The sequence below is a fragment of the Vidua macroura genome, chromosome 1, assembly GCF_024509145.1.
Source record: "Vidua macroura isolate BioBank_ID:100142 chromosome 1, ASM2450914v1, whole genome shotgun sequence".
Taxonomy (NCBI): domain Eukaryota; kingdom Metazoa; phylum Chordata; class Aves; order Passeriformes; family Viduidae; genus Vidua; species Vidua macroura.
In genome coordinates, this window is record NC_071571.1 from 128,745,659 (window position 1) to 128,772,326 (window position 26,668).

General features: G+C 38.9%; 1 protein-coding gene across 2 annotated transcripts; it reads left to right on the plus strand.

Annotated features, from left to right (window-relative positions):
- Nucleotides 1-5,725: 5,725 nt before the first annotated feature.
- On the plus strand, nt 5,726-26,668 carry RIPK2 (receptor interacting serine/threonine kinase 2). 2 transcript variants are annotated; one of them, XM_053979057.1, is made up of 11 exons: nt 5,726-5,943; nt 9,469-9,622; nt 10,679-10,834; nt 13,090-13,247; nt 16,279-16,328; nt 16,665-16,826; nt 18,226-18,311; nt 18,503-18,592; nt 19,440-19,545; nt 23,437-23,616; nt 24,748-26,668. In XM_053979057.1, the coding sequence occupies exons 1-11, from the start codon at nt 5,762-5,764 to the stop codon at nt 25,071-25,073; spliced, it is 1,650 nt and encodes a 549-aa protein (XP_053835032.1). In that variant the 5' UTR covers nt 5,726-5,761; the 3' UTR covers nt 25,074-26,668. The 2 variants fall into 2 exon arrangements, with proteins under 2 accessions (XP_053835032.1, XP_053835035.1); XM_053979060.1 differs by lacking the exon at nt 9,469-9,622 and having other exon boundaries at nt 5,824-5,943.

The following is a 26,668-nucleotide window of genomic DNA, read 5'->3' on the forward strand; positions in this document are numbered from 1 at the left end:
TTGGGCTATTTTTCCTATTATGAATGCAGTTCTGTATGCTACTAAGTATGCTAAGTTCTTACAAGTCTTAACTCCTCATTTACAGAGAAGTTGCATCTTAATTTGATTTCAAAACACATAGATGTTTGTCAAACAAACATGCCAATTTTCCCCTTATTTAAGTGCCAACATAAATCACAAAAAAAAAAAAAAAAAAAAAAAAAAAGAGTAAATGTATAACATTTCTAACTCCCACATTTCCCACCTGGTTCTGTGCATCCACTTGATTATCTAGACCTTGTCTTGCATTCTTGTAGTTAAGTAATGAATGTTGTTCTCCTTTATGACTCTGTCACGACTGACAGCTTGACAGCTATTTGGAAAGAATTGTAGCTATTCAAGCTAGAGGACAGAGCTCCAACACTTTATGTATTTCTGGGAACTGAAATTACAGACCTAGCAGATTTGTAACACTTCAGGAGGTGCCTTGAATCACAGAATCATAGAATGGTTTGGGTTGGAAGTGACCTTAAAGATCATCTAGTTCCAACCCCTTTGCCATAGGCAGGGACATCTCCACAAGATCAGCTTGCTCAAACTCAATCCAACCTGGACTCGAACACTTTCAGGGATGAGGCATCCACAACTTCTCTGGGCAACATGTTCCAGTGCCTCACCATCCCCACAGTAAAGAAATTTTTCTGATATCTAATCTAAGCCTACTCTCTTTCTATTTGATTTTATTTCCCCTGTAATGACATGCTTTTATAAAAAGTTCCTCTCCATTTTTCTTGTACAGTCCTTTCAGGTACTGGAAGGCTGCAAATAGCAAAAAGCCTTCTCTTTTCCAGGATAAACAAACTCAATTCCCTTGCCTTTCCTTGTGCGAGAGGTGCTCCATCCCTCCAATCATCTTGCTGGCCTCCCTTGGACTTGCACCAACAGGTTCATGTCTTTCCTGTGCTGGGTATCCCAGAGTTGGATGCAGCACTCCAGGTGGGTCTCAGCAGAGCAGAGCTGAGGGGCAGAATCCCCTCTCCTGACCTGTTGGCTTTGCATCAAATCTGCTGCACTTGTATAATAGTTTAAATTTTCAAAAAGAAAATAAAAGGGGGAAAAAAACTTGTTCTAATTCACTGATTAAATAAATTTTTTCAGCTTTCTCTCAGCTGAACTAATTTTATGGGAAACACCAAGAACAGCAGCATTTTAGACTGAAATACAAAATAAAGGTTAAAACCTGGGAGTAGGGGGAAGGGGGAAGCTGAAGTGTTTGAGGAAATACCCAGCGTAAAAAAATGCACATAGATTAATCCTGAATGCAGCAGACCACTGAATACCTAATACTACCCATGCTTGTAAAGTTGGAGGTGTCAGGAAATGCTCCTAGGCCTGGCACTCATCTTCCAACAGGAAATAATTCTGTAAGAATTCTATTAGAATAATCCTTTTTGGTTCATGAGAAATACTGCTCTCCCAGTAATCTCTGTGGTTCAGGAATTAGAGCTAGAAACTACTCTTAACAGGCATTTCTGATGCAGATTCTGTTTCAGATGGATGACAGTCATCCCATGCTAGTCATCCTTGTTGCTAAAAAATGGTCAAACACATTTTTATTGGATTTAGCACCTAGGGTGGACCTGGGCTTCACCTGGCCCCACTGAATCCACATGCTAAGAAAGGTACAGAAGACTACCACAGTGTTATTGTGTCTAAGGAGAATCTTTCAAAATCACCCCCTCTTTTCCTTCCTCCTCTGCCAAACTTTTGCCTCTGCATTACTTCCACAATGAAAGCTTCACTGAGTTCATGCAAAGCCAGAGGCTAGAAAGAGGACTACCTTCATAAAGTTGCTCAGGTCCCACAAGCAAGTGGAGAAAAGAGGAAGCTCAGTGAAAATAGCAAAAAAAAAAAAAAACAAAAAAAAAACAAACCATTGAAATGGTTCAAGTGTGAGGTGGCTTTGTTAAACTGCTAGGGCTGAAAGGAAATATAATTTACCTTCAAAAGAGCACTAGAGTTTATCCTGGTAATACACTCATGATGTGTCATCACCACATGGACACCAACATTAGCACAACATGGAAATAAAAATCCAGGTGACTCAGAAACATCAAACCCTAAGCACTCCCTCCCTCCCTCCTTCTCTCCAAACTGCTAGAAAATTTCTCAGCAGCTCTGCTCCTCGTTTCAGTCAGCTGGGTAGTGTCAACATGTTGCAATAGCTGGTTACAAGTACTTTCATGCAGCTCTCTTAATATAAAATTGTGTCAACAGACATCTAAAACCATAGGTAGCAACTTCCAAAAGAGCTCAGATGCTCAGGAACAGCCCACCTAGAGTGTGGCACATGCTAATAAAGAAGGGTTGGTTGAGGCTGGCAGGAGAATACACAGAGGATTTCAAAGACTGTTGGTTTCCATGGTTGTAGTACTCATTACCAATAGATCTGAGTAAGTGTATCATTACATTGCCAGCGTGACAGCAGGCAAAACAGGATCTCAGCCAGAATCTAAGAACCTGATGCATTATTTCAGAAAAAAATACTTGTTTCAGCAAGACCAAACACAACTGAAGAGGTTACTACCAAAGTCCTTCATTCCTGCAATGTGGATAATTCAAAATATTCAGGCAAAATATTCCTTTTTAAATGCTATTGTAACCAAAAATCCCTTATCTTTTTATGTAAAACTTGAAAAATCCACAAAATAAAAAGCAATGTGCAATGTGGATAGTACAAAATATTCAGGCACAATATTCATTTTAAAAAGGCTATTATAACCAAAAATCCCTTGTCTTTTTATGTAAAACTTGAAAAATCCACAAAATAAAAAGCAGGGACGAAGGCATTGTGATTACTGAATGAAAACTCATTTTCTAAAGCAGGGTATTTTATGCAGCTCCTAAGACACAAATAAGATTCAGAGACTATCATGTGCTAAGGTGAAAAAAGCACCATTTCCCCAAATTTTTCAGAATATTTAGTAAGCAACAGAGTCTGTCGAACAGCAAAAATATAGTAAGGTTGTTTGGATGTAAAATCATCATCATGCAACCATAGCTTCTTTCAATCTGAACATCTTGTCTTGACAACAAAGTGATTCCTGCCATTGTGGAAACACAGTCCATCAGGTGAACTGCAAAAAAACCACAACTAGATGTGGTGCTTATCCATAAAAATGAAGGCACTATAATTTTTTGGTGGATGGACAAGACTGAAACAAACTGGAAAAAAAAGTATTTTACATGCAGGTTGTGTGAATTTTTTAAAACATACACATGACTATAAAAGGATGCATGTATATCTATGTATAAGAGGCCTGGTTTTCAGGTGGAGATGCACAGGGAGAGATATGTATTTTATGCCTCTTCTCAACATCAATGTGAATACCTGTTTACAGTAAAAATGCCAAAGCTCTTTCCAGACTATGCTGCCCACAGGGAAGAATGTCAAAAAGCAAATATCACCTCAGTATGGAAAGTGTGTTTAATTTCAGTAGTTATTTTACTTGATCTTTTACAGAGATACAAGGAATAGAAAGTGTTTTACAAGTCAGCATCATGATGTACTGATCACATAGTAGCTGGCTGCCCTCCTGGATTTTGCAAGCTGACAGAAGACTAAGCCCCTCACTATAGTTTTCACACTTTCAGAACCATTTTATTCCAGTTTAAATTCAAGTAAATTACAGTCACAACAACACTAATCAAACCACTATGAAAACCACACACAGAAAATATATCCTCTTTGCTGTGGACTTTGCTTACCTCATTATCAGTGGGGATCTTCAGGAAATTTCCATGTGAAAGGACGACTCAGATCCAACACTTAAAAATGAAAAGGACTGTGTGGGAAATCTCACAAGTTTAAATTTCAAAGAAGTAAAACACAGGCTGCCACATGCTATAAATACTGTTTCTATCATTTAGAAACAGTATTTAACAAAAAAACTTTAGTTTTATCAAAAGTTTAATCTATTCTAGGACCTCAGCCTTGCCCCAAGCTGTCATTAGGGTTGGGGTTAGGGTTTGGGGTGTCACAAGGACTACAGCTCCAGGAACACTGTACCTGGAATAGGCATGACAAGAGAAGCATGGCACTGCTCCAACAGTGCTGCCTCCACATCCACTTTTAGAATTACAATAATTTTCCTGGGGTTTCAGTCAGTGTACTTAACACTATAAATATACGTTAAATCAACACAGCACACAGTAACAAGATGCACAAATAAATCTTCAGTATAGGGACATTTTAATGGCAAAGACTGTAAGTATGTATTTACACAGTGGTTTTATAATGCAAGCTCATGGTAATTGTCCTTTGCATATCATTTTCTTTTGAAAACAAAATCTTCCTTATACACCAAATTTAAAATTGTATGACTAATGGTACTACCAACATGGTTAATACAGAGAGAGGTATGCATAAACAGATACCCAAAACTTCCATATTGGAAACATTGCCTCAAGATTACAGCTTTGGGAAACTACCTAGCGTGTCTAGAGGATACAGACTAACTGAAAACTGAAAGTAGAGTAAGCCACTGGTGGCTTTACATGGTTGCTCATACGTTCATAATGCTGAAGCATTTAATCTTGAAGCATAAATAATCCAAAATACAAGACAATTGTCAAAGTCATAAAGTGCTAGGATGTAGACAGAATTGAAAAGTTGCTGCCATGTCTTAAAATGAATGCTGTGAAATATTTAACATATTATAGCCTGAAAAAGTAGGTATTTTCCCTCATTCTCTGGTCTATATCCATGAGTGGGAGAACAGAGAGGTAAAAAGCTACAGGCGCTTAGCCCGTGATCCACATACATGGAAAGGCAAGTGAGTTGTTCTATTTACCTTTATTTCATCCTGTGGAACTGTCAATCCTTGTGGAAAGCTACAAATCTATACCTTTAAGTTAAATTACTTCACTAGTCTGTGAGAACTTGGCTTGGTGAATAGGCATTACAAAAGCTTCCTGAGCAACCTTCACATAAAGCTCTCATAAATACATCCATGTATCAGGGAGCTCTCTATGAGCATGGGCAAGGGTGAACTTGCACTTACTGGAAATTGCGAAATTATCTTTTTGAAATACTGTTATCCTGAAAAATCTTCCTAGGACAAGCGTGGAGGAGATAAGCGACTGCATGAGACAAAGCTTTCCTCACTTCGCCTGAGCAATGAGTATACACCGGATGGGGCTCTGAGCAACCTGGTCTAGTGGAAGGTGTGTCCTATCCTAGCAGAGGAGTTGGGACTAGATGATCTTTAAGGTGCCCTCCAACCCACATCATTCTGTGATTCTATGCAGCGAACAATTTACTGCGGCGATCTGCTCTCGGCTCTGACATCCTGCATCATTTTTCGAGCGCAGAACTCGCCCGCGCCCCGGACGGAGGGCGATGCTCCTCCTGTGCAGCGCAGGGGACGCTCCTTCGGACGGGATGGGGAGGATGCTCCATCCACGGCCCGAGGGACGCGGCCCGCCACAGCGCTCCGGCGGCTCCCGAAGGGCGAGGCCGCTGTCCCGGCACGGCGCTCCACGGCACGGCAGCACCGCGCTCCCCCGCCTCGCTCCTCCCATCCCGGCTGCTCCGCCTTTCCCGACCCGCAAACCGTGGGACGCTTTTTCCGTGAGGAAGTGGATCGGCGGTGGGGTAGAAGGAGTAGAGAAGTGCTGGCCAGCTGGAGAGCAGGCGGGGCAGGGAGGTGCGGGGGGAAGCGAGGAAGTGGGGCCGGAGGAGCGGCGCTCCGGGCCCCGCTGAGCCCGGCGGAGTGCGAGCATGAGCGGCGGGGGTGGCCGGGCGGGCGCCCTCAACTACGGCCTCCCCTCCATCCCCTCCAGCAAACTCCCGGACTTGCGTTTTATCAGCCGGGGCGCTTACGGGACCGTGTCCGCCGCCCGCCACGCCGACTGGAGGGTCCCGGTGGCCCTCAAATGCCTGCAGGGGCCGCTGCTAGACAGGTAACGGGGTGGGCAGGGGGCACCACCGGGGCAAGGGCCGAGCCGAACCCGCCTTTCCCTAAACCAGCCCCCAGAAAGGGTCGAGGTGCCGGTCGAAGATGCCGGCGTGGGTTTCTGAGGTCTGTGGATCAGATCCTGGTGTTTCCGTAGGCAGCCTTGCTTTAATTCCACGGGGAAATGGGATCCCACGAGGATGATTCAGCTTGAGCCAAGAGAAAGCACGGACCGGCCCTGGAGCTTCCTCTCTTTCGATTATTGTAAAGGAGTGGTTTCGATCTCGGTCTCTGAGACACTGAGTTGTTTCTTTTGGAGTTTTTTTCTTCTGCACTGTGCACCTTGAGCCCTCCTTATGGTGGGATTGACAGAGTTTGGCTTCATGCTGGGTCTGTTGGTTGCTAACCATTTTGCTGAGGTATTCTCAGGATATTGAAGTACAGTGATTACTGTAGATTTGGTGTTTACGTAGAGAGAGGAATATCGGGAGTATACTGTTCTATCCACTAGAGCTTGCTTTTAGAAGAAGCTTCTCTGAGACCACACGAAATTATTATTTTCCCGCAGATCTCACAGTACTAAGAGAAGCTGATTTAAAATAATAGGCTTGTAGATCCTCCCCCCCGCCCCGGAGAAAACTGGTATTTTCCGTGTAACAGTCGGGTTCCCTATTTTCCAGGTACCCAAGTGGCAGCATATTTATTACAGGAGCTGTCACTTCATGTAAGGGGACAGCAAGTTGTACTTGTCTTCTAGTCTTCAAGCTTTTGCCTCAGGTTTCTTTGATCTAGTATTAGGCCTTTAGGTAGGATAGCTTCACCCAGAAAGGCTTCTAGTCTTGTGACTCAATATACTCAAATATAAGACAAGTTGTTTTAAGCTCTTTCACCTCTTATTGCCCAGGTTTGTGTATACACAGGCTTTATCTCTGAAATCTTGCCAGAAATGGAATTTCAGTTATGTTGTGTTTTCTGATAAGTTGGGGGAGGGAGTGGACAGACAGGTGTTGTGGGAGATTTTTTGTTTTGGAATTTTTTTTAATGTCTGCATAAATCCCAGCTAATTGGAAATACAGCATTTATCCTCAGAATAACAGCTGGGAGAAACCACCAAGGCTATTTTTAGACTTGTAAGAATTTGGATTAGTGGGACATCTAACCTGTGAAATTATGATTAGAAGGGCAAGTGAGGTGATCAAAATAATTCAGTCACTTACCATGATGCCTTAGGTTTTAGCTTTTTTTATTTCTCAGATCAGTACTGCTTTAGGATGTAGTTCTGAGCTTCATATTAAGGGATAGTAAGCTCTCTTCACAGAGTAGCTAGGCAAAACAATTCCTTTCCTAGCTTGGAACCAAGGACAACCACCCAAATTTCAGTCCCGAGAGCATAAACAACATGGACTGAAGAGGGAAAAACAAGAAGGATCAGACTTCATAACCTAAAGCTATAATTGGACAATTACCTCCAATATGCTAATGGAGCAGAACTTATAAAAGTGTGAGACCTTGTGACTGGTCACACACTTTTGTGACCATTTTGGCTTCATCTTGGATGTAGCGTTGGCTGGGCTCTTGTACTGCCTAAAGTGTGTCCATTGAGGCCTTTTAATAAATACCTGCTTTATTCTTTAACTCTGCCTAGCCTCTGTTCTAGGTCAGCCTTAATAAGGCATCACCATATATCGTGCAAAGCCCAGAAATGCTGTCAGAAAACTCAAAGCTGTAAAAAAATCCATCATACCGAGTCTCAGCAGCAAGTGCTTTGTTGGTTGTACAGTAGGCAATATAAAATGCTAGCCTGTAAGTGTTGTCAGGAATAGGGATGAGTTCATGATGCCATTAATTCCCCAAGTGAGAAGCATGTGCTGTGCATCCCAGAATATGGTATGTGACCAGGCAAAGAGCAAAGCCAGTTGGGAAGCATTTGTGGGAATGTGCTCATTTAGGCATTACTCAGTGCCCTTCTGGCATGGAGCAGACAAAGGTGAAGTGACTGACAGGCACAGGAATAGACTGCAGTATATCGCAATTTGTTTCCCAGCCACAGCTGAATCCCATGCTAATGTGCCTTACTGTCTGGGAAAACCCCAAACTTTCTCAAACTTAGTCATTCTGGAGAGAGAGAGGAAGGTATAGAGTTGTCTCTTCCATCCCATGCTTGTCTCAAAGGCTGCCTTTTTACTTCTGACATTTCCTAGAGTTTCCTATAAGTCTTTTTCTATCACATAGATAAAAGGACCTTAATTTCATATCCATCTAAATTCAAAATTTCCTGCTGCTAAGAGCTGCGGGCTTTAGTTCACTCTTTTCCCATATATCCTGACGGCCTTTTCTTTGTGAGTGCTAAGCCTACCTTGATGGATCCAGATTGCTCTGAGTGCTTTGGGGTGTGCCCTGAGCTCAGTGGGCACAAGCCAGCTCTCAGCCTGGAGCTGTGCTGTGCACATAACACAGTGCTGTGCTGAACAAATCATGATGGGCATAGCCCTGGCCCCAGCACAGCCCTATTGCTTCTGAGTCAGACTGGCTCACATCCAAAGGATCAATATGCTGTAAATGTCCTGTATTTGAATATCCTAGTCATGTACTTGTACCTGTACCAGTCTCCACTAAGATCAATTTTTGTTGAATTATGCTTTGTGATCCAACTATCCTCACTGACAACAAACCCTTTTTTTTTTTTCAAGACTATTTGAGATATAAGGCATACCAAATAGTTTCTATTTGCAGGGATGGAATCGTACTCAATCTTAAATAAAACTTGACCTTCTCAAATCCATGTGCTGCAAGGCCTGAATTTGTGAAGATGCATCAAACCCACAATTATGAAGAGTTTTAAGGATGCACACAGTCAAATTCAGGCATCCAAAGGCACTCATCATGAGGCTGGTCTATTCCTGCTTGCTGTGAGTCTAGGGGATGTTTTTTCCAGAGAGTGATTCAAAGCAGGAGCTGTTTGAGGGAACACTTTATGTGAAAACAAAGGATAGTTAGTTGTTCCTTTTCCTTCAGGAAGGAACTTACTTTCTTTCAGAAGTCAAAAGTACATTCCTTTAACCCCTATTATATTAGTGTACATCAGAATCCACTAGATTTAAATGGTTGGAGAATCATGTGTATTAAAATCTCCACTCTCTAGGAGATAATTATCGGGCTTGAGTGAAAACTCAGGTTTTGAAGGTGTTCAGTAAAGTGGGAGAAATGCAGCTGGCTGTTAATATTATGGTTACAAGGAATGGTGGAAGCTGGAAGTTCTGACTTTATTTATTGGAAACATGGATGAAATGTGTGATGGAAATAGATTTGTGTGGTACAACAAAACCAGGGAAGCCGTCTTGTCTGCATTTTGCAGATTCTGATTTGTCTTACACTGTCTTGTTCTCAAAGCAGCATGGTAGAAATCAAGTGGTGAAAAGGTGGTGCATACAGGGATATAACTGATAGAGAATATAGTGAACCCAGCATTTGCTTGGAGTTTCGCAGTACTGGTATGGTAATGTATATTATTTGTTTGCTTGTTTTCTTTAAGCGATAGAAACCACCTTCTAAAAGAAGCAGAGATATTACACAAAGCCAGGTTTAGTTACATACTGCCAATTTTGGGAATCTGCAACGAGCCTGAATTTCTGGGGATAGTAACAGAATACATGATCAATGGGTCATTAAACCAGCTATTGCATGGGGTAAGTGTACTTATGGTCTTTAAATATGATACCTGGCTGCTTCAAGTAGACTGTAATTTTCATACTTAATTAGTACAGTAAAGTATTTTATTTATAATATTTCATGTTAGAAGACAGTATCCCTAGTAGTTTTGGTGTTCAGAGCTTCTGTATCTCAAAAACACAACTAAATTCAGCTGATTTAAGTTTTGTTAAACTTTTCCCTTTAATGTTGTGACCTATAATAAACTTTATGTTGAATTATTACATACAGTCACTTTAAAAATCTCAGTTATTCTCTAATTAGATTCTGAAATACTTATGCTTGCTTCAGTCTGGGTTTCTGAATTACTGCCAATACAATTGATTTTTTTTCATGAATTTGAATTTTTTTTAAAAAATGAAGATTTTGACTTTTGTTTATAGAAGCTAAATATTGCTAATATAAACAGGTATGATTATTCAAAGCTAATTCAGTTGTGTCTCAATAGAACGAAAGTCTCTTCTCCACCTTTCATCAATACACATGCCTTAGAGAACTCAGCTGTGTTTTTCATAAAGGCAATAGTGTCAATATAACTTTTAAGACTTCAGTTGAGTTTTACTGCATTTTTCTTGCTGTATTATTATTTATAAAGGCAGTATTTTGTGCATAGTTTTAATACAGTTTTGTTTTGTTCTCCAATTTTAATTGCAGATATGATTTTTGCCATTCTTTGTGTAGGACTCATAAATTGTGGGTTACAAGTTTCATGCAGAAGTTCATCTGTAATTAATATTTCCATATGAATGAGTAGTGTAGTAAATGTTCAACATGATGTATAGCAGTCATGAACTACTATGTGAATGCTAGGGAATGGAAACATAGCACTGCATAGTTTTTTTTTTTTGATAATGTTTCTTGTAACAGCTTATGAGTCTTAATGCACCATTACAATTTTTTAAGGAGTTTGTGTAATGTATGTTTTAAAAGATTACTGTTTGCCCAAGTCACTTTCTTCTTTTTATTAAATAAGTCTTTGTGTGTGCTGTTAGAAAAGAGGATTATATTCTGGTTTTGTGGTTTTATCTTGGCAGAAAGATGTATATCCCGACATTCCCTGGTGCCTGAGATTCCGCATTCTTTATGAAATTGCTTTGGGAGTAAACTATTTGCACAACATGAATCCTCCATTGCTGCACCATGACTTAAAAACCCAGAACATTTTGCTGGATGATGAGTTTCATGTCAAGGTAGGGTTATTTAATTCTTATGTTCTTCAGCATCCAGAATGAGTGTAAGTGTTTTCATTATTGTAGAGGAGGAAGGGTGAGTTATGGCCATACAGAGAGGATGTAATTGTATGGTGGATTTTTTTTTTTAATCCTTGCAGACAGAACTTCAGAGTTTTTCTTTTGAAAACTCTGTATTTTATCTGTCTGAAAAGACCAGAAAGATAGAATTTAGGCTATTTCTGCTATAGCAGTATCTGATACTCAATAGTGATGACACTCTTGTTTGTCAGCCTTCCAAGGTTAGTTACATCTGGCTCTTCCTGAGAAGAAAATAGAAAGTGTTCCTGCCTGAGATGCTCTGACAAGTTACTTCTGATAGGCAGTAGGTCAAATTCAAAGCTTAATGCTCCATTTGATACTTATCATGCAATATGGACATATCTGTTCTGTTGGTGCTGTATAAGAACATGTAAAACAGGACTTTAAAATCCTAGTACGTTGGAAGGTGGCTTTTGTGAAGCTCCTTAGAACAAGCAAACACATGCAGAAGTATCAGTAGTTAAAAACTTCTGCCTTTTAAAATACCACTGCCGTGATGTGAAAAAGAGACTGAAAGTACTTCTGACAAAATGTTTAGGTGCTTCCATAATTGCAAGAGTTGGTTTTGTTGTTTCTTTACTTTAAAAAGACCTGGTTTTACAATTGATAGAATATTTTACTCGAGTAAATGGAAATAAGAGCTACTTTGCACTGAATTTATACTTGAAAAGTGAATGTTTCAGTTGCTACTGTAAGTTGGGTCTCCTTGTGAGTCCTTTGAGCAAAGATCCACTGCTGGTTTCTTCTTTCTCCATTTCACAGAAATTTTTCTTGGCAGCAAAGTTCCTCACATGGCATTGTCTCCGCTCACACCCTCAGCAGGTCATACTTCCTCCCACTCAATTGTGCTGGAATTGCCATCTCTCAAGCTTCCTGATAAACCTGATCAGGGAGTTAGTCCAAGTCATTTTTTTATCCACTCTCTTTCTAATCCCTAACAGCTTTGGTGTGGTCTGGTGCTCTGCCTGATCATATCTGAACAGTTTCTTTGCTGAGATACTTGAAGGGAAGAGGTTAACTTTTGCATACCTGCCCTGCCTCCTGTAAGGAGTGTCCTTAGGGTTTTAAGTGAAGCAAGATTCTCTAAATTAGTACAGTTTACAGGAAATGCAGAAAAGGTTATTATGCATGCCAGTTAGAAGAGACACTGCATATGTATAAGAGTAACACCGTTCACGGGAGTGCTTCTAACTGTCCCTGATTTACTGAATGAGCATGAGTTAAGACCAATTACAATGAGGAAGACTTGATAAGAGTGAGTTGTAGAAAAGAAAGGTTACTTTTCATTGTGGATTTTGATGTATGCTCTTCAGAAAGCTTGTTTCTGTTACCTTAATTGCCACAGCACTTGCACAGGCATCTTTGTTGAAAATGTTTTTGCTGTTGTGCAAATGCTGGACAAGTGCAGTGCTGGTAGCTGGCTGCTTATCTCCCATGTATGCCAGACACTGCAGCTCAGCCAGCAGGTGCATTCTGCTAAATGTTTCTCTTCTTATCCATAACCTAATCTGACATCTGGTGCCCTGGCTCGTGAATGTCTGAGGATGTAAATGCAAGTCAGTTACTTCTTAATGTAGATGCACTGTGTCCTGTAGAAAGGAGCAAGGCCCCAGAGTGCACAGTAAAGAAAATATTCAGCAACTTTTTGCAGCACAGAATTTCAGAATATCAAATTTATTAATTCAGGATTAATACATCATAGTTTTGGGAGTGAGGTGAAGTGCGCTAAAATTGTTCTGTGAGAGGAGCTGCCTTGGTATATTGGCAAGCTGAGTTATGTACAACTACTACGATTTATACTAAACTTATGCTTTCTTCACAAGGGAGCTACAAGTAATCAATGATTTTTTTGTTTGTTTTTTTTAACACAAGGAAGTGTTTTGCTTCATATGGCACAGGTATCTACAGCAGATTCCTCAGCCATAGTGTACATGAGTCCTTCCTTAAAAGAAGAGGATAGGGAAGTGCTATAGGGATAGCATGAGTCACGACCTGGGAATGCTTTATGGACTGGAGTTGATGTTTCCTGTTGCTAGGAGAACCACATACTTTTTGTGTGTCAGGTTAAGAGATTTGGGTGACTCCTTTTTCTGGATGTATTTCAGGAATTTCTAACAATTGTCAGCAGATAAAACCAGTTTTTCTTCTCAGAACAACTGATTTGACCTTTCCAGATTGCAGATTTTGGCATGTCCAAATGGCGTGTCGTATCCATGTCCCAGTCCCGAAGTGAATCCTCCTTGCCGGAAGGAGGGACAATTATCTACATGCCACCTGAGGATTACAACCCCAGTAAGAAAACCCGGGCAAGTGTGAAACATGACATCTACAGGTAACTCCTGTTGTCCTCTAGTGGGGCTTGAAATCTGAGCTCAGATATGATTTACTGAACTTAGATTTTAACATATTCTCAGCAATTTTATTATTTTCAAAGATAATATCATAGCTATGTAGGCTAAATTAATTTGGAAATAGAAAATTGAGTGATAGCTGGATTTAATGACTCATTTCTTTTGTGCTGTGACAAGTGTAATGCTCCAAAATTAAGCTGAGACTACAGAAATAGGTGGGGGACTGGTTTCTGTAAATGAGTGTACACATACAGACAATGCAGGGAAAGAAAAAAGCCATTCACACCATCAAGTCAATGCACATACTCTTATAATTAGTGCAATCAAATAATATAATTTTCAGAATGTACTTGGGGGAAAGAAGAAAATGTAATTTTGGAAAGGAGGTAGATAAAAACAGAGTAGTGGGGTTGGAGAAAGTAGTTACAGTTATCTCGTTAAGGAATAATTTACTTCATGAAAGTTGTGGTAGTTTTGTGTTGTCCTGAGTACAAGTAGTAGAATAGTAAATAGAGTGGTGGTGATCCATATAACAAAAGGAAATCTCTCTGAGGATATTGGAGTTACAGTCGGCTGGTCTAAAATGGTTTGGAGAGCTCTGAGATTACTTGAAGAATTTTGAGAGGAATTATCATGTGTAAAGGAAGATTGAGGAGGCATGAACTGGGCAATCACTGTGACAAAGTCACATTGTCACATCATTGTGGTGCAGTCTGCCACCTTTACCTTCACTGATCTCTGACGTGGTTATATCTTGGTGAGAGATGACTCAGTCTCAGAGGGTCCTACTGATTTCCAGGGAAACCACTATTTCCCTTAATTACCCCTTACCCTTAAGAAACACGTGAAGTTCCTTGACATTCCTTTCCAAAGACTACAGATGACAACACACCTGCTTTCTTTACCCTTTGATGAGAAGATATGGATAAGGAAAACATTGAAAAGGAAAAAAAGGTGTATTGAGGGGAAAGAAAGGGTGACTGGCAGCTTAGTGAATGGGTGGAGAGGAAGAAGACAAATGTTTCTTAGAAAGAAAATAATATTTTCAGAGGAATAACAACCAAATAGGAGAAAATAGGAGAACACATCAGAAGGGCATAAAAACCAGATAAATTTGGAAGGAAAGACATTATGTGAGAATAAAGAAGAGAGACTGAGACAACATTGGAAAGAGAGATGTTCAAGGCAGGAAGACATGAAGTTGCAGAGACAGTGAAGGACCACCAGAAAGGCCACACAGGAGGTTCCATGCTCATGATCAGAACGAAATGCTGCAAAGCAGAAATAAGAAAGGAACACAAGAATAGTGTAAAGGGGAATGCTGCAGTGTTGTAGAACTGAGAAAATAATCTTTAACTGTAGAGAGAATCCAAACTGAATGGAAGATATTATTAAATAGCTGGATGTTTTCTGGATGTCAAACTAATTGATCACAGCTGAGTGTTGTTGACATATTGAAGCTAATTTGTGAGGAAGGATCTTTCTTAAAGAAACAAATTGTTTAAACTACAATCAAGCAGCTTAACTTCTACAAAAGGGATGATTTGCTATACCAAAAAAATCAACCTGCATGGATTTGCCAGAATACATCAAAAGCAGACTTTTCTAACAGGGAGGACTGCTTTTATTAAAAGATACATGAGTAAATTTTGTCATTGAAGAATGTTAAAATGTAAGCAGAATAAATAGCTAGGAAAACTCAGTTTATATTATTTGATTTTAGGCACCAGTTATTTGTTTTTACTTCATTTTTTAAATTCTTACTTGGTAGCTGTTGGATGGTACAGTGCTCTAAGGCAGTTAAATGTAACCTATATGCAAAATTTGGTACTTCTTAGTGGTGTAGGAAGGAACCTCAGTACATTCATACCAAGGGTGGGGAGCAAGCCTTAACAGCAGTTGGTCATGGTGGTTATTTTCTGGAATGACACTGCTGCAATGCTTATAAAGACTTGGACTGAAAACATGGAAATCCACACTTGTCAACATCTTGAGTGTATTCTGAAGTTTTGGAAGCACTGAAGCTTTAGCCTGGATTGTCCTTTGTAAATCTGGAACCAGGTACTTGAACACAGTGCTGCGATTAATACTAGGAGCTTTTCATGGAATAGAGCTTCATTCAGATATGGTAGAGTATGTAAGGAAAAGTTGAAGAGAAGGACTGAGAATACAGTGCTGCTTTTAAATGAAATCAGCTAACCTTATTTAAATTACAAAGTTGTTTAAAATTACCTCTTTCTAATATATCCTGATGGCTGAAGAGAGTGACTAGTTACTAAAGATGGGGCAAGTTTGTACTCACTGAGCCACCTGCCATTTGTGTTGGTGTGAATGGAAAAGAAGGTCACTGAAGCACATGTGTGTTCAATCTTGTGGCATTTGTTCAGAGGAGTCTTCCCAAGAGTCTGTTTTGGAAAGTGAATGCTGTGTGTGAGTGACATCTCTTCCTATGGAGAAGACTGCAGACATTGAAAGCATATATGGGGAGGGAGGAAGCTGGAGTGGGCATCCCAAGGGCAAATTTGTATCTTACCTGTCTCTGTGAGGATGTATTGGGATAGAGCTGTGGATCAAAGCCATCCTCCCTGTTAATATCCAGCTTCCCATAGGAATGTCAGGAAATGTCAGTCCATAGTGGGAAGATGCCAGAATACTGCGTTTAGGACAGAGCAGTTGGCTCTCTGGGGCTCACTTTAATTTGTGTGCTGAGATTTAAACTCCGTGTACATAATTCACAACATATTAGCAGAACCAAGTTGATACAGATTTGGAATAGGAGTTTATATGCCATGGATCTTGTCTGTACTTAATAGTATTAACTAGTTCTAGATGAAGTCACCCACTAGTTTTCATATATTCATGTCATCATTTTAGTTAGCTGTAGTCAGTTCCATGTGTGCTTGAGGGACATTTACCAAAATGTTTTAAATACAATGTAAAGCTGAGCATATTGTGTTGTTAATTGTGTGTAGTCTAAAATAACATCTTGTGTACTTTTTATACTGTAAACAGTTATGCAGTTATCATATGGGAAGTGATGTCAAGGAAACAGCCATTTGAAGGTAAGGACATGTCTTCCTTTAATTTATTTTTCCTGCCTTACCTAGAGGTTAAACATGAAACCTGCAGACTTAATTATAGAGGTTACTTTCTAATAATTCAATTTCTAAGCTTGTTGAAGAACACTTTGAAATACTTTTCAAATTAGATTATATTTTTAGTATCTTTTTAATTACAGTGTTGTTTCATAAATTAAGAATACCTTTTCTTTAATCAAGAAATGTGACCTTATTTTGATTATTTAAATTCTATGTCTGCAAATGGAATTACTCCTCCTATACAGTTAGCTCTTTATATTGTATATATTTCTAATGACTTCACAATGTCTGTTTTGACAGAAGTTATAAACCCCTTGCAGATAATGTACAGCGTGTCACAAGGACAGAGACTAGACTTGAGTGAAGGAAGTTTATCAATGGACATTCCTCATCGAGGGCTTATCATAAGACTGATGGAAAGTGGATGGGCACAAAACCCAGATGAAAGACCATCGTTCTTAAGTGAGTTTACCTTGCCAGATTTCTGTTGAACATGGTACTTACAGAGCAAGGCTATAGTCTTGAAAGGGAAGTGTTAAAGATATCAGGAAATCTATGTGCTTGGTCTTGCTGCTTATGATAAAGTGCTTGGCTGCTTCCTTCATGTCTGCAAACAAACTTTTATGAATGAAATTATGTGTGTGTCATAAAACCAGGTTGGCTGTTGGAGTCTTGTGCATTTATCATCTCTTAATTTACCTGTAAAAAAGCAGCATGTTTTGTTTAACTACTTGTGTTTGGAGTTTTTTGTTTATTGTTGAAGATAATTTGGGTTTTTTTAAGGGGGAAGTGGAAGAAGTGAAGTATAAAACAAGTACTGTGGGATTTATGAGCACCCAACCAACACCAATGAACCATTGCACATTAGATAAGTTGTAGAGACTTCTGCTTGTATTTGCATCTCAGTGTAAATCTTTCACTGACACTTTAATTGTTGCATCTCCTTTATCAAGCAAGAACTGGATTTTTTTTTCCAAGCAAGGAAATGTATCTAAATACAATATTTTCTAAAATCAAAAATAAAGTAGACACATCATGACATTTCCATATGCATTCTTGTTTTCCTATGCCAATTAACAAAAAAAAAAAAAATAGTAATTTAAGTGTGTGGTCACACTGAAGGGGAAGTTAGCTGGGCTACGTACCCTAGTGTGAGCTAACTTGGATTCTCTTTTTAGTGCCATGTGTGTAGTAAGATGGTCTTTGGAAAAAAAAAAAACATGCATTGCTTTTGCCACTACTTTACTATCATAAAAAGAAAGAAGAAGTTGCAAAACTATTGCAAAATTAGGGGAAGTCCAGCTCACTGATGGGGAACTTAAGCAATTACCATAGCATAGGGACACAGACACACTGAGGCCAGTGTCATTTGGTTTCACTGGATGGGATAGGTCAGTGCTTTGACTATCCCATCTTCTCTGGCCCTGCCTCATGCCTTAGGCATATATTCTGGATATTGCTGTGTTGGGGGTGTGTTTGTTTATTTTTCTGTTATAAATCTTTACCACCTCTTTTGGAGTGGGAAGACAGCAGCCCACTCTATGGTGTTTGGGTCCTATTCAGCTAAATAGGCTTGACGGGGCTACTTTAAAACACAGCAAACTCACCAATATCTCCATTCCATGAGTGTAAGACTTACATTATCCTGGTCCAGCATTATCCTGGATCTCTTTTGGTACACATTTCTTTTGGTGGTGTGAACTGTTCTAAGAGAAGCAATCAACTTCTGTTTTAGCAGCATAAGTGGTTTGATACATGTCAATAGACAAATTATTTTTGTAAATGTCAGAAAGACACTTTAGTACAGTGACAACTTGATTTCCACTTCAAACCATTCACCAAGTACTCTTCCTTTGTTTAGAATGTTTAATAGACTTGGAGCCAGTTCTGCGAACTTTTGATGAAATAGCTATGCTGGAAGCAGTAATTCTCTTAAAGAGATCAAAGGTAAGAGGCTTGTGTTACAGTCGTGAGTTGGTCAAATGAGTTGGTAGCTTTCACTTGCTAAAAGAAGCCTAATCTTGTCATTTCTCCTCAGTTTCCTTTGTTTAATCTTGTATCTGGTTGAAACGTGTTGTGTGGTGTTGTCATCTTGTCTTATAGCAGAAATTTAATACAGGTAAATATTTCTCTTCCAGTCATTATATGAATCACAAAGTATTTACAAGAGTGGAAAGAAAGCAAATATGGAGCAGATATCTCTAAATATACCTCTGAATCCTGAAAAGGTAAATACTTTGTGTTGCTTTTAGTATGTCAGCATCCTGAGAGATTAAAGGAAGTTTAACTTGGTAAGAGGAGCTGTTCTGCACTTTCCTTTCCTGTGCAGTCAGGAAAGGCATAAGATGCATTACTTGAGCCAGGGTGAAACAAATGCAAAGCCATGTATGTGAAGATAGAAAAGGGCACGCATGCAGAAATCAGAAGGGCGTCTAAATACGGGAAAGCTCTAAATATGGCATGAAGCTGTCCAGGGGAGGTTTAGGTTGGATATCAGGAAAAGGTGTTGCACCCAGAGGGCGATCAGGCACTGGAACTGGCTCCCTATGGAATTGGTCACAGCACCAAGCCCAGCAGAGTTTAAGAAGTGTTTACACAATACTCTTGGGCAAATGAATCTTGGGGTGGTCCTGTGTAGGGCCAGCAGTTGGACTTGATGATCCATGTGGGTCTCTTCCCACTCCACATATTCTGTGAGTTGGTGATCCCCTCAAGGAGGAATGCAGCACATAATGCCTGCCAATAGTAAGAGATTGTCTACTGCTCCCTTACACCTTTATGGAGCTTGCTTGTATAGGGTAGTATAGATTTGCACTTATATTATGATTCTTAATGTTGCTGCTTTTGGTTCTTACTAGTAGTTAAACTTGTATACAAGATTGCTGTCATCTTTGAAAATATGTAAGTTTTTTGGGATTACATGCTTTCTTCTGATTTATCATATTTTAATTGTGCTGTCTATTGAGCATTTAGATAGCAAGGCAAACATGGTGATGGGAAGGTTCTCTTTTAAAGAAATTGCAACTTCATATTTGTTTCATGTGCCTGTTCAATATACACCTGGATTTCTTTCAGCCAACATACTCTAGCTCCATACAGTGCGATGCACTTCCCCTTCGGAGCATCTCTCCAGATACATCAAAATTCAAGTCTATTCCCCAGTGTAATATCCTCTCATCAGGTGAGATGCTCTTGAGTTTGTGTAAATTTAAGTTGCCATTGCAGCTTTACATTCATGCTGTGACACTGCATTTGTAGTAGAAAGTTGGGTCTCTTCATGTCAGGAAAACTTAATGCTTAACTTTTAAACTTAATGCTCTGGGTAAAAAACTAGCATTTTAAAGCTCTGACTTTCTGTTCCTATCACCTGAGAAGTCTCTACAGCTCACAGGTTCAGTTTTCCTATTCAGAGTTTTGAGTGCAGAGCTAATATTTTCTTGTCCCTTCAGACTCTTGGCAGATTTGACAGATTAGTTAACTGCATCTTCTTTTTTTTTTCTTTTTTTTCTTTTTCCTTTTTTTTTTTTGTGAACTACTTCTGAATATAAAAAAGGCTACACATTTTAAGGCATTCTAGAAGCTGAGTAAACTCAAAGTTTCCAGTGCAAATTTCTACATCATTTTTAATTCAATAACTAAAAATGTCTCAAACAGACTGCTTTGCAAAAGTATCTGCACAGACCTTTTGTAGCTGTCCCCTTTTATGAATAAAAGTTGGCAAAATTCCCTGAGAAAACTCAATTTTGAGGTTTTGCTGACATCTGAAGCCAGAAACATAAAAGGGAACCCAGGTGGAATTGCAGTATATTTTGAAACTAAAACTACATTTGAGTTTCTTCCCTTGACAGAACATCAACATATTTCAAAGGAATAGAGTGTCCTCTGGCATTGCAGGGACCAGGAGTATCAAAGCAGACAAGACTATTGACTTCACTGCTATAAAATAAGGACATTAGAAAGTATTCTGAGGTGCTGCAAAACCAGAGGTACTCTGGTAGAGGTAGGAGAGCACAGGCAATTCCTGTTTCAGCTCCTGTTTGAGCGCACACACAATTCTGAACTTCTACTCACTGTACTAGAAATGTATAAAAGAATTTTGATAAATAAATAACAGGAGGCTTAAGGACTTCCAGTTACTGGAGAAAATGGCAGAAAGCAAGTGCAGGGTACTTTGGCTGTACCTCAACTGAAGCATTTATCTATACAGCATAAAAACCTCAGAGACAAAGAATAACTCATATTTACCTAGCTTAATAAGTATGTTTTGGTGAATTTTAGAACATGGAGTATTAGTTTGTGCATGAGCATGGACTGTAAAGGTAATCACATAAGATAATGATAAATACTAGCCTTTCTTGCTGCTATGAATTCCTGTTATGAATTGTTGTGTCTGTTTGTGGAGAGCATCAGTGAAAATTTGTTGGTGCAATTAATCTGATTGGGCAGCTGGTGGTTGTTTTATAGAGCCATTGTTTAGATTTTATTGTGTTTATGTATAGGTACTGTAAAGCTTGTGAAAATAGTGCCTATAAAACCTTACTGCAGAAGAGTTTGTTACTACTTTGCCAATAGCTGCGTCAGGTAGTGTTGTAGTGGGAAGCAAGACTGACATTCATCTTGCTTTTCAAACTCAGATGCAATTGTTACAGGTGCAAATTCCATTCCAGGTAGCTGTTAGCAAGAGAGGGGTTTGGCATGGCACCAAGGCAAAAGTTAATGACTACAGAGTCTAGCTGAGTTAATGACTATAGATTCTTGTTTTTTCCATCAGTACAATCAGAATACTTTTTCAGAAAATTGCTTCTTCAGAGTTAAGACATGTCTTCTAGCCTTTAGCCTTTGTTTTCATCTTTACTTTTTTTTTCCCCTTCCCTAGTGAGCTTTTCTTGGGTATTTCTTTAAACAGATCTTTTCCCTCTTCCCATTTCATTTCTGATACAGAGAATGGGATGCACACTTTCGAAATCCCTTTGTAAAATAAACTTTATTCTTGTAGTATCCTAACTAGTCCTCCTGGTGCATGTTCTAACTTAAGTCAGTGAACTAAGGCTGTGTAGCATTATGAGAGACATGACAAACTTCTTCTGTCTATGAAATCCTATATGAACTTACTATACCTTAGAATTTTATTTTCCTTTCTCACAAGATCCTTCATTACAGAGTAACCTTCTTAGGGGTTGTTTTTATTCCTCATCTCACCTCTAATCATCAGCCCCAACTTGAAAGAGAAAGTCTAGATCTCATATTTTTTCCTTTTTTTTCTATTTCTGTTACTCCAATCTTCTAGGTTACCTAGGCTTTTTTTTTTAGTAACTTGAGTCAATCTGTTTTTTTCTGAATAACTCTCATTAGCATTTTTTTCTGAGGGAATGGGGTTGTTTAGCATGGAGAAAAGGAGGCTCAGAGAGGAAATTTTGCTCTTTTGCTCTCTGCAACTACCTGAGAGAAGATTGTGGCCTGGTGGAGGCCTCTTAACTGACAAGCAATAGCAGCAAGCAGTAGGATAAGAGGAAATGGCCCTGAGTTGTGCTGGGGGAGGTTTAGATTGGATATTAGAAAAAATTTCTTCATGGAAAGAGTTGTCAAGCATTAGAACAGGCTGCCCAGGGAAGTGGTAGAGTCACCAGCCCTGGAGGTATTTAAAGGATGTGTAGATGTGGCACTTCAGGACATGCGGCAGTGGTGGACTTGGCAGTGGTGGACTTGATGATCTCAAGGGTCTTCCCAATGGAAACAATTGTGTGATTTTATGATTGCATTTTCTTATGCTGTGTTCACTGGTCCAGGTCATTCTCTCATACCAGTACAATCCTACTGCTTTTGTCTTTATGTTAGGAAGTTAAATATGTGTGCCTAAAAATGTATAACAATCTATCCCAGGACCGCCAATTGAAATACTTTCCTGAAATGGTCTTTCACTCACAGTGGTTGTGTCCTAATCCCCTTTTTCATGCAGTAGATAATATCTGCTGCTTCACAGTACATAGTTCTGCCCACCTTTCTCCTTTGTTCATGAAATAAAATACTAGTTACTATGAGTTCTAGCCCACCAGTTTAAAATACTGAGAATGGAGTTTCTTCCACATTTTCCTATTCCTGCTCTGTGTACTTACAGACATATTCTTCTACAGGTCAAGAAAGAGCTGGGAATACAACTTCAGATTTCCCCATTGGACAGGTAATCTTGAGTTGTCCATGGGGCTACCTCACTGTGTCTTTAGATATTCATCTGAATTCTTGCAGTTAGTTAACATAGTAGTTATTGTGTCTTTATCAAGTGACACTGTGAAAGTCTAATCAAAGTTATTTGTAGTTAGGCACATGTCCTGTAGTCGTTTCTCACCAGCTCTTTGTTATCTCTTCCTTGTGTCATTCCTACTACTGCTTTCATATCTGTCATCTTTTTCTACTATAAAAAAAATTCTAAAGGTAGAAACAGTTAAACTTCCCCTCTGATAGAAATCCTTTTTACTTTTCTTTGCAAAAGTTTATATAAAGCTTTCATGAAGTTATATCCTGTTTTGATGGACTACAAAAAGTTTCCATTGGCTTCCCACTGAACGTTAACTTCTCCCACTGCTCTTCATGTCCTTTTCCCCCATCTGAATCTTTATTTTTATATTTTCATCTTTGTTACACTGCCAAACTTCATCAAAATAAATTAGTCTGCTTTCCTGCTGATTTTTAGTTACCACTCCAAATACTCAAAGGATTTCTTCTGTTCTTCTAGTCCCTACAAAAATTTTCTCTTAAACAGAGCTTTTTTGTTGAAGTTCACATCTACCAGATGTATACTCCCAATATTTCTTTAAAATAAAGCAGGACCCCAAACCATAGTCAGGCCCTTATAAAATATGAGGGGCATAAATACAGCGGCGCGTCACGATGTAACACATAAATGTACTCAGAATTTGAGTATAGGGACTAATTTGTTGTATATCATGTAAAAGTAGTTGGTTTATGACTTCTTTTGTGAAATTGCTCTAAATAGTCTCCGGTGGGTGTATGTTATTTGTGCACAGCAGTAATACAGCTTGTTCTTTTTCTTTTTCTTCTCCTTTTTTTGTCTAAGATGGAAATTGTGGGTATCTACACTCTCTTAGCAGCCAGAGCATGGATGAAAATCTGTCTGTAACTCAAAGTGCCAGACTCCTTGTGCATCCATACAGTGCTGTTCTCTCAACTGACAAGAGAATTTCAGATGCCTCAAGTTCTGCATCCCATGTGCTGCAGTCATCGCCGATTCCTTCAGGTAAAGCAAACACTATTTGATTCCAAGACCCACAATAAGTGTTCTAACACTGAATGTATGTCTGTATGAAATGGGTACTGGAACTGTTATTCACAAGCAAAATGAAAACAAAACATCTGCATATTAATAATGCAAAATTAAGTAATCCTGTCCTTGTTGACTTATATTACAAAGTAAGCAAAAACAGTGAAAAATGTGACCAAGTACAGCTACCTGTAGATACTAGCTTTTTTTTGTCCCCTCTTAATCAGATTCCTGCTGCCATGGGTCTTCTTTATCCCATTCCCTTTGCTCATAGTATTTCCATTATTTCCTACTGCTGTAGCAGTGCTACAGTCCAGCAGAACAGGAGAAAAACTTAGCTCAAACTTAGTCACCTTGTTGCCTGTCACTTCTCACTTTTTAGGCTTTCCAGTCTTCCATTTAGTAATGGTGGGGCTGAGAGAAGCAGCAACTGTCAGCATATCACCTGTAATGATCCTCTGTGTTAGTTAGGAGCCCCCTACATTATATTCTTATGCTTCAAATAACTGTTAAAAGTTAGCAAAAAAGTTAACAAAAATAAACTTTAATGATTAATTATTCAGATATATTTTTTGAGGGGCCACACAATAATATGCAACTTTATAAAGATCTATTGCATCATCCCTCCTCTAGAAATATGAGAATCAACACTCTTTCACTGTGTGAAACCTCACCTTGAGAAAGATAGCAGGAAACTACAGGGATGTTTTCAGTAATCTTCAATAAAAATCCTCCTGGAAAGTAAATTACCACCTGTCTCTTTTTAGTACCACGTCAGGTTGAACACTGGAACAGGTTGCCCATGGAGGCTGCAGAAGTACCATCACTTGGAGATGCTCAAAATTCAGCTGGACAAGTCCCTGAGCAACCTGAGTTATCCTAGAAGTTGGCCCAGCTTTGAGCAGGACATTACATCAGATGACCTCCTTGAGGGTGCCTTCTAACCTAAATTATTCTGTGATTCAGATAGAATAAATACTCTAACCACCAAATTTGTCAAATTGGAACATTTTAACTTTTTTTTTCCCAATTTGTTCTTTGTTCTGTGGCAATATTTGTTGAGACAGTTACAATCTCTTCCTTTTTTCTAATCCTTTCCAATCTCAGATTTTGTATTGGAAACCACACAACAGAATGTAGCTCATCAGTGGATACAAAGTAAAAGAGAAGAAATTATTGATCAGATGACTGAAGCATGTTTGAATCAATCACTGGATGCTCTTCTGTCAAGATTTTTACTCATGAAAGAAGATTATGAACTTATAAGCACCAAACCTACAAGGACATCAAAAGTACGACAACTGCTTGATACTTCAGACAGCCAAGGAGAGGAATTTGCCAGAATTATAGTACAGAAGTTGAAAGATAACAAACAGCTAGGACTTCAGCCTTATCCAGATATTGTATCTAATTCTCAAAGACTGCATCTTTAAATTTATTCTTTCTTTATGAAACCATGTGAATATTTCTTACAACATGATTCTTGTTTCTATATAGTATTTTATTTATATGCAGCTTTGTCTTTACTGTGCCTTTGTAGAGTCTCAGAAATGACCCTGAGTTCTTCTGTCCTGCATTTGGTCAGTGATCAATTAATAATTTGGAGTGCAATCATAAAGCCAAACACTTGACAGTTGTTGACTCATTTTGTAAAAATATTTTGTTTATACATGACAAAGAAAAACATTAAAGGTTTGCCATTTTACATATTTGCCGTTTATACACATCCTTTCCTTTCATCTCACAGGACTGAGACATTTCATCTTAACATGGCATGTTTGTTTTTCTCGTTCCATCTGCTCTTTCTCACATAGGAGAGAAAAAAATCTAGGTGCTCTTTTCCAGGGCTGTTCTGCTGTGTGTATAATAAAATTCCTTCCTTAAGCCATGCTGGTGTGCATACAGGAGGGGAGTGGTAGGTGAGAGGAAGTTTATATTGCATTTTTGCAGGATTATTTATTGGTTTGTTTTGGTTGTTTTTTTTTTTTTTTTTTCCCATTTTGTTGCCAGAGCAAGTGCCTCAGACCACGGCATTAGAAGAATTTTAGTCCAAAGAGGAGCCAAAGGGGAAGGAGGACGTTGTGCTTGTCATCTTTGTTCTGCTCAGAAGTGATACAGTAGAAAGGCTGCAGCTATAGCATTTTACATTGTGTGGTTATAACCACTTCAGCTATTCCTGAAATCATAGTAGGATGAGATCCAGGAAGAACTTATATAAGGGCATCCTCAGTTAATACCTCTTTAACATTTCCTTGGTCACCTGCTTTACCTTTGTCACCTGCTGTTTTACCACCCCTTACTTTGTCACCTGCCATAAATACTTCTCATGTCATGTTGCTAGACCAAACTTCTAACTGAATTTTATTTTTGGTATTTATATAATGAACTACATAAGTAGTTGGGTCTGTACAAAGATCAATAGTGCTCTGCCTTGCCATGCTGGAAGTAATGTGCAGGGCTCTCTTCTGCTATCCCCTGCTTTAACCTTCTCCAGATCACATCTCTGGTGTCCTTTTTTATCTGAAGGTAACATGCTGAGGCACAAGTGGAGCTACCTGAGAGGAAAAGGTATGTGGTATTTTTTTCAGTTCATTTCACAAGCCCTTAGTGACTTTATCTAGATGACTTCAAAACTAGTAAAAAAATTACTTGCTTGAATTTGTCAGAACACAGCACAGGCAGATTATTTTTGCAAACATTAATAAATAATTACAATTTCTGCTCAGGCTATCTAAAATTTTGTAAAATCCAAACTCCACATACAAGAATAGTGAAATATACCTAAATTACCATGTAAAAAGGAGGAGATAAATGAAAAATCCTAAGTGATGACTGTTTCAAAACCTATGGAGATGTGAGATCTGCCCCATTTCAATTATTCAAGTTTCAGTGTGGGCATTATTGGTTGCCAACAGCTTACTTTTTTCAGTATCTTTATGATTTTGTAAACTGAATTACAAGAATACAATGTATAGTTTATTGGATAGCAGAGGTTTAAAATTGTTTTTAGTAAAGTAAGTTTTTGACA

Excerpts from the sequence above, each read along its gene's own strand:
- RIPK2 (XM_053979057.1), top strand. The coding sequence starts at position 5,762 with ATGAGCGGCGGGGGTGGCCGGGCGGGCGCCCTCAACTACGGCCTCCCC. Across the intron at positions 18,593-19,439 it reads TACCTCTGAATCCTGAAAAG|CCAACATACTCTAGCTCCAT; the intron begins GTAAATACTTTG and ends GATTTCTTTCAG. Across the intron at positions 23,617-24,747 it reads GTCATCGCCGATTCCTTCAG|ATTTTGTATTGGAAACCACA; the intron begins GTAAAGCAAACA and ends TTCCAATCTCAG.